Source organism: Pistacia vera, unplaced genomic scaffold (assembly GCF_008641045.1).
Source record: "Pistacia vera cultivar Batoury unplaced genomic scaffold, PisVer_v2 Contig40, whole genome shotgun sequence".
NCBI classification, from domain to species: Eukaryota; Viridiplantae; Streptophyta; class Magnoliopsida; order Sapindales; family Anacardiaceae; genus Pistacia; species Pistacia vera.
In genome coordinates this window covers 3,739,023-3,750,833 of record NW_022196224.1, presented here as the reverse complement: position 1 = coordinate 3,750,833, position 11,811 = coordinate 3,739,023, and the positions used below count along the sequence as shown (strand labels likewise).

Sequence of the window (11,811 nt, the reverse complement as noted above, 5' to 3'; positions counted from 1 at the left end):
ACTCCAGGTTCCAGCTCAGACAACAAGAAAAGATATATTTCGAAATCATACACACTTGGGAGACATAAATTAAATGTGTAACCTAGGGAAAGACAACTACCAGTTGAGCGGATATTAGACAAATAAATCTGTACGTAATATATATCCATTAAAATAGAGAAATATGATTTTCCCAATGATTCACGTGATACCTAACCCTGACAAAAAAAAAAAAAAAAAAAAAAAAACCCCTCATCACCATGGTTAAATACCGATAGTGGTAGCATGCAAGATTGAAAAGTATTTGTTGCCTGATGCTGTAACTTACTATTAACCTGCACGTGCATTTCTCATATACATTTTTGTATTTTTTTGGTTTTTTTCTTTAAATGGTAATAATTATTTCATTTTAAGAGGTAAAGTTCATTAGGTGTTCCTTAATTAGTTTTTATTTTATTTTTTTTAATTAACCAACCTTTTCATTAAAAAAAAAAAAAAGTAAAACACTATATATGAATTCAATATACTTCACCTTGTTTTTGCCAGACTAAACTCCTTGCTGATTGTGTTTTTTATTGAAAGGTATAATATGTGCTTCCAGCCTTCCACCTAATCTCCTCCTAGACCGATAACGGTTGTTAAGAAAATCATTGTAGGAAACATCTAGAGTGAAACCAAAAATAGTAAACGGACAAACCACAAATAATAAAGAGAAATAAAAAATAAGAACGATTTATCTTAGTTCATTCAATTAAGACATCTTCAAATGACTCTTTATAGTTTAAGATATTGAAAGTCTGGTTCAATTGATACCAGATGAGAAGATCTTACTGAATATATACTGAGTTTTACACGTTTGAATGAATTTCAAATATACAGTATAACAACCTTGCATAACAGAATGATAAGATTACGTGTAACAGAAAGATAACAATTTCAAATAATTCAAAACTGCTATCTCTTAGCTGATTCAGATGAGATGCAATCTTCCTCTTCAGTTATCTGACTCGGAATAGAATCTATATGGTTAACTGCCCCCTGCAAGTTGATGGTGAGTGGACGAACCATGAGTTTATCTCGGAGCATGCAAAACCTGGTAGTGCGCCATTATACCAGATTCCGGCCATTTTCTGGCGGTGGTGGCCAGAATCTGGTAACTATGGGTTGTTGGGGGTTTTTTGGCAATTTTTTAAAAAATATTTAGGAGTTTTTAATTAAATTAAAAAATTTATGGGGTTTAAAAAAAGTTGAATAATATTGTGAGTTTTTGTAATTTTACTGTTTAACTTTATTGGGAATACTAATAGTAGTATTCCCAAAAGGGAACCAAATGGAGCCATAAAAGTGGGAAATTTTGATCTAGTTTGGGTTTGAGATATAGTTGGTGATCAAAGCATATTGTGAGTTTTGGATCTGGCCGGAAAAGGCTAGATCTGCGGCTAGATCTAGCCATTGACGGCCAGATCTGGCCGTATTTGCTTGTCAACGACGGCCAAAGATATGGCCGTCGTTGATGGTCAACGACAACCATGTGTTTGTCATCGCTGACGATTGGCTATGGCCAAAGATCTTTTGGCCTTAGAGATCTGGCCGGAAAAGGCTAGATCGACGCACTACCGGCCAGATTCAGCCGGTAGTGCGTCATTATACCAGATTCCAGCCATTTTCCGGCGGTGGTGGCCAGAATCTGGTAAGTATGGGTTGTTGAGGTTTTTTTGTAATTTTTAAAAAAATATTTAGGGGTTTTTAATTAAATTAACAAATTTAGAAGATTTAAAAAAAGTTGAATAATATTATGAGTTTTTGTAATTTTACTATTTAACTTTAAAGGGAACCAAACGGAGCCATAAAAGTGGGAAATTTTGATCTAGTTTGGGTTTGAGATATAGTTGGTGACCAGAGCATAAGCTGTCTGTTTTATGCAAGGTTTTTAGTTATTGACTCCTCAAAATTATATATATTATCTTTTCTCTGTCTCTTTTCTAATTACTACAACACATTGAATAGTTAATATCAGGTTTATTAGTCTCATTTCTAAGGTTATTGATTATACACATATAATAAGATTAAATTTTAACTATTTAAAATGCATTAACCACACACACACACACACACACACACACACACATATATATATATATATATATTCAATCGTGTAATCTGCTTGTATGGTATACATCGATTCAGACATTAAAAAGCATAGTCAAAGTGTTCTCACTTCACTTTCATAGCATAAATTCTATCCACAGTAGAATGCAGTTTAAAATTTAGTCGTGTAATCTGCTTGTTAGTATGCTATAGTCGGTATTTTTGGAGACGTACAAATGGATCCAGATTAAATCTTCAACAAAATCGGTGACAAGGGAAATGTAACCAATTGCATTGATGTTTAGAAGCTTTTCATGTGATCCCACCATGCATTATTGCTCCAATTTACTGTTTCTTAAACCATGTGCAAGTCCAAATTACAAAACAAATTAGGTAAAATCTGCACAGTAGATAACGTGCTATAAGAGTGAAGGAAAATGAGTGAATTTTAAGAACAAAAGAAAATGCATCTGCAATCCTTGTGCGAGCAATTCTGGCAAGCCACTTCCTACAATCTCTTATTTCTCTCGATTTTCTTTTTCCTACTGTTTTTGCTCAAGAGCAAAAGATGTACCAAACTCAACTTACCTCCATCTCCACCCAAGTTACCAATAATTGGCAATCTTCACCAACTAGGCAAGGTTCGCCACCACTCTCTTCGAGACCTCTCCCATAAGTATGGCCCTTTAATGATGTTGCAATTGGGCCAAATTTCAACTCTTGTCATTTCATCAGCTGACATGGCCAAGGAAATGATAAAAACCCATGATATTGTATTCTCAAACAGGCCCAGAACCACAGCTCCAAATATTTTCTTTTATGGATGCAAAGATGTTTTGTTTTCTCCTTATGGCGAGTATTGGAGACAAGTCAAAAGAATCAGTGTTCTAGAGATTTTCACCCACAAAAGAGTGAAATCATTTCAGCTTGTTAGGGAGGAAGAAATTGAACATATGATTAATAGAGTACGGAATGCATGTCTGAACGAAGATTCTGTTAATCTAAGTGAGATGATTTTTGGTATTACAAACAATATAGTGTCTAGATGTGTTTTGGGTCGAAGAGCTGTTGAAGAAAATATTACCAACAAGTTTGGAGCTTTATTTAAGAGGTTTATGGTTCAACTAGAAGCATCTGCTTTTGGAGATATATTTCCCTGCTTGGCATGGATGGATGTTCTTACAGGTTTGATTGGTCGTCTCAAAGCAACTTTTACAGAATTAGATGCTTTCCTTGATCAAGTGATTGAAGAGCATCGGACGTCAAATAGTTACGATACCCAGTATGATAGACAAGACTTTGTTGATATTCTCCTTCAACTTCAAAAGGATGGTGATCATCTTGAGATAGAGCTCCTCAAAGACAATCTTAAAGCAATTCTTGTGGTATTTTTCTCTCTTCTCTCTATTGCCCACAAGTATACACACCCAGTCGCGGTTAAAGTTCTAATTTCTTTTCTTGTTTTTAAATTCCAGGACATGTTTGTGGGAGGAACTGATACTACTGCAACAACCATTGAATGGGCGATGGCTGAACTTATAAAAAATCCAAATGTTATGAAGAAAGCACAACAAGAGGTTAGAAGTGTAGTGGGAAAGAAATCGAGGATAGACGTGAAAGATATCAATCAGATGGACAACTTGAAATGTATCATCAAAGAAACTATGAGATTACACCCACCGGCTCCTTTCCTTGTTCCTCGAGAAACTTCAGCTAGTGCCAAATTAGGAGGTTATGATATTCCTCCCAGAACAAGAGTGTTAATCAATGCATGGGCGATTCAAAAAGACCCCGGAATATGGGACAAGCCAGAAGAGTTTATACCGGCGAGGTTTGAGAACAACCCGATTGATCTGAAAGGGCTACACTTCCAGCTCATCCCATTTGGTGCAGGAAGGAGAGGTTGCCCTGGAATATCTTTTGCGCTTGCTACAGCTGAATATATGATTGCCAACCTCTTATATTGGTTTGACTGGAAGATTGCTGCTGGGCAGACGCTGGACATGAGTGAGGTTTATGGGATAGTGGTTCATAAGAAGTTTCCTCTGCGCCTTCTACCAATTTCATGCTGTCCTTGATCCTTTTAGAAGTTCGAGGTTGAGCCAGCAGCATTCCTGTTCCTGACTTTTGTATTGTACTATTTGTGTTTCATGGAACGTATTATAATAAATTCTATCACATTGTTTTCTACGAAATAACGTATTGTTTCTATATTTTCAATTATAAAAAATTGTTAAATAATTTATACAACATTTAACAAATAACTTAACTTTAATCAGGACCAAGCTATGTATGTTCTTATGAGGTGAAACTCGAAAAATCCTGATTAATGAGCGTAGTCATATGACATTTGAGTCTTTGTTAACCCTGTGTCTGAATTTTACCCATCGTTTAACAAAGTTTTATAACTTCCATAAATCTAATTAAACTAGGAGTTTAATGAAGTAGTAAATCAAGGTAATTATCATTTTCAGTAATTATTGCATTAAGCACAGACAATTAGCATTGCAGGCAAGGTTTTGGTGATTGACAGCTTTACTTTGCCGATATGATTAATTTTGAACATTTACCTATTTATTAAAGTACTCTTAGATCAAATGATAATTTAACATTATTAAAAGTTTTTACTAAAAACAATATATATATATATATATATATATTGATTAATTTTTTTTTCTTTTTTAAATGAATTAACAACTTTTTCCTATCCAAATAATAGCTTAATGACATTTTTTTACTCATAGATTTAAAATTTTTTTTTACTAAAATATTGATTAAATTTTTTTTCTTTTTTAAATCATGACCTGGTTCACGGTCCAGCTTTTAGTGATGAATTTTTAATTTTTAACCTTACATTACATGTCAAGCATATCCACATCATAACTATACATAATTCAATCACTTTTGAACATGTTGAAGCTTATCGACTAGCTAGATCTTCTTTCTTTTTATCCTTTAATAAATTATTGTATCCTTTTTTTTTTAATATTTATTTAGAATTTGAACAGTGCTTTCTTTCAAGTTTACAAGCAATGACTTTAGGGTGATGAGGTAATCAAGTTATCCAAAATCATAAAAAAATTGCTTAAGTAGGGTATCAGTCGATAGATAATATAGATTTAAGCATAAATTTGATTAAAATATAACAGCTTCACAAAAAGCTAGCCTAATAATGCGGGCAAGCCCCGTAATTGGATACGCAAGAATCACGGGGGAGTAACAGTATTAACTATTAAATAACTCCCATCAACTTTCTGAATACCAAGTGATGATGATCTGTATTTTATTTTATTTTTGTTTGGTTGCTAAAAATTATAAGGCCGTTTGGATCTGGTTGATATTATATAACAGGTGTAATATATTTTAAATTGGATAGATAACCATGTTTGGTTGTTTTGTAAAAAAACATTCTCGGAAAAAAAAAAATGTCAAACAGTGCCAAATTAGGGGTAAATCGCGGGGAAGAAGTGAAGAACATTACCTGAGGGGAGGGTGTTATTAAAATATTACTTCGGTAATCCAAATTTCTATCCAATTTTGCCCCAAAACAGTAGACAATATGGATAAAAATATTCTTGGCTTTATTAATAATTACAAAACACCCAATTTGCACAAGAAGACGGATTTGTCCTCAGTTTTTTAATGTTTCGGACAAAATTGCCTTGCTTATTATCAATATTTTCAAAAATGCCATGAAATATTTGTGTGCCCATATTATCCTCACATATTTGCATATTGTGACCAATATGCCCTTTTATTTCACTAGAACTACAATATAAAAAGAAAAAAATTCTCAGCCCTAATACACATTTTGACTGAGACTCTGCCCTAAACCTCTATCGCCGCCGCTGGTCTTCCTCTTTCTATCTCGTTTGCGATTCATCACTTCGATTGCCATTTTCCGGTAAGTCAAATGCCCTCTTTCCATTATATTTTTCATTTTGGGTTTGTTTTGCGTTTGTTAGTCTAAGATTTCGCTCTCGCTTGTGCCGTTGGTCGAGCATCTTCGCCGCAGCACCTCAGGTCTTCGTCTCCACCTGTTTGATCCGATTAGCACTCCAATCGCCATTTCCAGACAACACTACAAATGTACCAATAATTCTCACACTTTTCACACATAATTCCGCTCTAGGATAAGTGGAAAAAGTTAACAAAATTCCTCAAATTTGGAAACTTGCATCTGAATTCCATCCATGGTGTAAACCAAAAAAATACAATTTTTCCTTTGCCTTGAAAAAAAAAGGCTTCAATTGGACTAAAGTAGAAATCAATATGTAGAAACTATAATTTGGGATAGTGCACAAATCAGAGTTTCAAATTGGAAGATGGGAACTATATTAGTTGCAATAATAGGGTGAGGTGTTGAATGTATACCCAACAGAAAATACAATAGCTTTTTTTCGAAGTTTCAATAGTATGTGTAAATTTGTCAATAAATGACTTAACAATAAAATACTTGGCTAAAATATAAGAAAAAGAATTTTGTTAAGTGATCATTTGTTTTATTAACTAAACACATTAATTATTTGTACCCAGTAATCATCTGAAGGGCATTTTAGTAAAATGTAATCAAGACATCTGATCTTACAGCCAACCAAACAGATTAATTAGTAATACAAGTAATCTTCCAAAGGGCATTCTAGTAAAAGGTCATTTCAGGACATCTGTTATTATTGTCAACCAAACATATTAATTATTAATACATCCCAATTGAATCAAGCACAGTAATAATTTAAACCCAGTAATCTACAAAGTAATCTTTCTTTCTGGTAATCTTATTACTAAGATAAAAAAATTATATGATCCAAACTGAAAGATTTCAATGTAAATGTGATAAACCTCAACAAAGAACACAAAGAAAAAGTAAAGAAGAGAGACGAAACAAAGAGAAAACAGATCTGGAATTTTACTTAATAGAAAACTGTTATAGATGGGCTGTTTTTATAGTATTCAATTATACTAAAAACGCACCGTTTCAACCAAGCTTTGAATCTTTACATTTAGACCCCTAACATCTTATATATATCTAATACCCTCACTTAAACACAACATATCTACACCTTTGAGTTCTCTATTCCATGTCAGATTTTCATATATTAAATATCTCCCCTTAAACAAAAACTTCTCTGCAGCTCTGAAGCTTCTTCCTGCTTATTCTGAATTGAAGGTTCTTTGTTACAAGTCAGACTTTCATATATCCAATATCCCCTCTTAAACAAAACGTGTCTATAGCTTTAAAGATTCTTTTTGCTACCCTGAACTGAAGGTTTTCTGCTACTCTGAAGTTTCTATAACATATCCGAATTTATGTCACTTCCACTCCCAATATCTAAAGTTCCCTTTTCAACCAGAACCACTCACAGTTGAATACCTTTTTAACCAGAACCTGTTCAAGATAAGACTCACAGTTGAATAAACACACAGCAACCAACTAAACACACAGAAACCAACTAAACACTTTTATTCAGGTAGTTCATCAGTAACATTCAGTTTCTCCCTTAAGAAAGCAAATCTATTACTTGGAAGGGCTTTGGTCAAGATATCAGCAATCTAAAATTCAAATACAACATATTGAACACTCACATTTTTCTGAGCAACTAAGTCCCGAACATAATGCACATCTATTTCTATGTGCTTAGTTTGCACATGGAATACAGGGTTGGCAGACAAGGCTCCTGCGCTCATGTTATCGCACCAAATAACAGGCATATTAGTAATATTTATACCTAATTCAGTAAATAACTATTTGATCCACATAATTTCAGTAGCAATATGGCTGAGAGCTCTGTACTCAGCCTCTGTATAGGACAAGGAAACTACCTTTTGTTTCCAGAAGCTCCACTGAACTAAGTTGCCTCCAACAAATACACTATAACCTGTAGTTGATCTCCTATCAGTGATATCACTAGCCCAATCAGCATTAGCAAAGGCTTTAAGGGAGAAATGATATTCTTTGTGAACAACAACCCATGCTTAAGAGTGCCCTTAACATATCTCAATATACGTTTGCATGTTGTCCAGTGGTTTTCAGTGGGTTGTTGAAGGAATTGACTCAATTTATTGATGGCAAAAGCTAGATCAGGTCTAGATAAAATCAAGTACTACAATCCCCTTATAATGCTTCGATAGAGAGAAGGCTGCTCAAATGAAGCACTATCTTCCTTACCGAGTCTAGTTCCTATAGCCATAGGTGTAGAACAAGGTTTAGAACTCTCCATACCAGCCTTAAGAAGTAATTCTTGAGCATATTTACTTTGAGTTAGCAGCAGCCCATCAGCAGTTCTCTTCACTTCAAATCCCAGAAAATAGCTCACTAGACCAAGGATTTTTAATGCAAACTGATCATTAAGGTCTTTCACAATTTGAGACAACAAATGTGGATTATTGCCTGTAAGTAGAATATCGTCTACATAGACTAGGAGATACACAACATGAGAGTCTTTTTTTGTAAAGAAACAAGCTAATATCAGAGGCAGAATTTGTAAAACCCAAGTCAATAAAGCAGCTTGTAACTTGTCAAACCAGGCTCTAAGAGCCTGTTTAAGGCCATATAAAGCCTTATATAGCCTGCACACCTGCCTTGTTTGAGAGAAATAAGAAAAACCTTTAAGAGGCATCATAAACACTTGATCAGTTAAGTCACCATTCAAAAATGCATTATTCACATCCAATTGTTGCACTTCCCAACGATTATAGACTGCTAAAGACAAGATAATTTGAATAGTGGCTACCTTAACTACTGGGGAGAAGGTATCAAAGTAATCAAGGCTGGGAGTTTGTTGGAATCCTTTGGCTACCAACCTGGCATTGTACTTCTGAAGTGACCCATCAGAGTGTAATTTGGTTTTAAACACCCACTTACTTCCAACTACATTCATACCTTCTTCATATGGAACTAATTCCCATGTTTGATTCTTCACAAGTGCTTGATATTCAGCATACATAGCCTCCTTCCATTCTGGAGTATTCATTGCTTCCGTGACAAACTTTGGTTATGCTAATATACCTTGAGTTGCAAGAAGAGTATGAGTCTTAGCCTTGGATCTAGTGATCATGGGATGAACATTATCATATGGAGCCTTAGATGAAGATATGGGTAGTACAACTTCCAAGTGAATGCCAGGAAAATCCGGAGGTGAAATTCTAGGGGGCTCAATCACAGGACTAGAATCAGAGATAGCAGAGACATGAGGATCAGATATCCTGAGCTATTCTGAACTTGCAGAGACATTATCAACCACAGGACCAGAATTATGGATAGTAGATGCATGAGGATCTGATGTCATAAGCTGCTCTAAACCTGTAGAGACATTATCAATCACAGGACCAGAATTATAGATAACAGATGCATGAGGATCAGATGTCATGACCTATTTTGAACCTGTAGAGACATTAAGTACAGATTGAGGGTTAGAATACACTTTAGTAGATGTACATTTAGCTGGACCAGTATGATTGGTAGGTGGCTCTGCTGAAACTGGTATTGGAGGATTTAATGAGGATGGATCTTACATTATTTGAGTATTACACGGTAGAAGCCATGCCTAAGAGAATTCAGATTTTTCAGTGAAATTTTTAGAATCAGGCATAACATTTTGAAATCCAGACTTGAAGGGAAATTCATACTCATTGAACCTTACTTGCTTTACTACATAAACTCTACCAGAGGCTGCCATACATTTATACCCTTTGTGTGCAAGGTTGTACCCAAGAAACACACATTTTTCTGTGTGAAATGAGAGTTTGTGTGGTTGATAAGGTCTAAGGTATGGAAAGCAGCTACAACCAAATACCTTAAACATGGTATAGTCTGGTTCTTGATTAAACAGACATTGAAAAGGTGAGATAAAGCCAATGGCAACCAAGGGGAGTCTGTTTAAGAGGTAAGTAGCTGTGCTAAAGGCTGTCCACTAAAACTTTAAGGGCATTCCAGTATGTGCTAATAGAGACAATCCGAATTCAGTGATCATCTTATGTCTTCTTTCCACACGCCCATTTTGCTGATGAATATACGGGCAAGGGTGCCTAAATAATACTCCATGTTTCTGCAAATAATTAGCAAATGGCATGTATTCTCCACCCCAGTCTGTTTGCAAGCACTTAAGCTTAGAATTTAACTGATTTTCAACAAAACAGTGGAATTGGGTAAAGACATTAAAGGCCTCAGACTTAAGCTTTAAAGGATAAATCCAAACATACCTACTAAAATCATCTACAAAGATGATATAGTATTTATACCCTTCAATAGAATTTATAGGTGCAGGCCCCCACATGAGAGTATGCTAATTATAAAGGGTGTTTTGCTCTTGATTGTGAGCTTGGGAATCGACATTGCTGCAATTTGGCAAACTGGCAGGCCTCACAAAACAGTGGATTATTATTATCAATAGAATGTCTTACATGCATTTTATTTAGAACTGCACTAAGTAATTTAGTATTGGGATGTCCCAATCTAGCATGCCACAACATAGCATTTTTGGAAACAGACCGTGACTGATTACAAGTAGCAGAAAAAACTATAGTACTATATGAAGAGATATCAGAATCCAACTTATTAGGTTCAACAGCAGCTAGAGGAGAACAACTAAATGTAGGCTGAGCAGTAACATCACAGACATTGGAGGACATACCAGCAGTAGGAGAGTAAATTGCTGAAGAAGAGACTCCTCTTGGAAATGTCAATCGATATAGCCTATCTTTGACAGTCCCATGGAGAAGCACTTCTTGGTTGATCTTATCCTTTATCAGGCAATAATCAGCATGAAATTCAACTATTACACTGTTCTCCTTGGTAATTTGAGAGATACTCAATAGATTTTTAGTGATATGTGAAACACATAAAATGTAATGCATTTGTACAGCTCTACAAGGTACAGTTGAGGGTAATGAAATCATACTTGTATGTGTGATTGGAATAGATTGACCATTCCCCACTTGCACCTGTGACCCTCCTTAATAATCTGTCTTCGTCATCAGGTTTGTTGAATCAACAGTCATGTGGTTTAAAGCACCTGAGTCCATGTACTAGGATTGATCATTAAGGGTATGTGCTGTTGCCACTGGCTATATAGTAGGAACTGTATGAGTAGACATGAATGTTGAATGTTGATAAGAAGATCCACTAGTAGACTACTATGGCTGATAGTTTTTAAAATTTTGAGAAGAGGCTGGAGAATTATTCTTTGTTGACAGATCATGAAAACCTCCATATGAATTGTGAGAGACTGTTGGTGATCCATAATTTGCAGCAAACAAGGCTTGTGCAAGTTCATGTACTGACTCAGGAAAGGAAACTGCTGGTTGTTGAACATTAAAGCTTGCTGCTGGTTGTTGAACATTGAAGCTTGGTGATGAGCCTGGTGTAGAGTAATTTGGCATGTTATTATGACCAACGGCTGGAGTATAATTCTGAGTTGTAAAACCTTGGTAGTTATGATCAAAGCGGTGGTAACATTGAATAGCTGAGTGTCCTATTTTGCCACAAACTTGACATACCAAACGTGGCTTGACATATCCTTGCCCTCTACCTTTGCCTCTCATCCCATTGTTAGGAAAATGCATCTATCCAAAGGAGACAAACTGAGGAGAGCCAGGGTGAGAATACATAGGGTTGAATTCGGTAGCATTAGAAGGGTACTGAACATGTGGATTCTGATTCTGATATGGAATCAATCCTGCCTACATTGGCGACAACTGAGAAGTGGTAAAAGCTATCTCTTGTGTACTAGAAGCTTGAAGCTCAGA

General features: G+C 35.4%; 1 protein-coding gene across 1 annotated transcript; it reads left to right on the top strand.

The window, feature by feature from the left end:
• Positions 1 to 2,531: 2,531 nt before the first annotated feature.
• On the top strand, positions 2,532 to 4,145 carry LOC116141690 (cytochrome P450 71A1-like). Its single transcript, XM_031427163.1, has 2 exons — positions 2,532 to 3,452; positions 3,543 to 4,145. The coding sequence occupies exons 1-2, from the start codon at positions 2,532 to 2,534 to the stop codon at positions 4,143 to 4,145; spliced, it is 1,524 nt and encodes a 507-aa protein (XP_031283023.1).
• Positions 4,146 to 11,811: the final 7,666 nt, after the last annotated feature.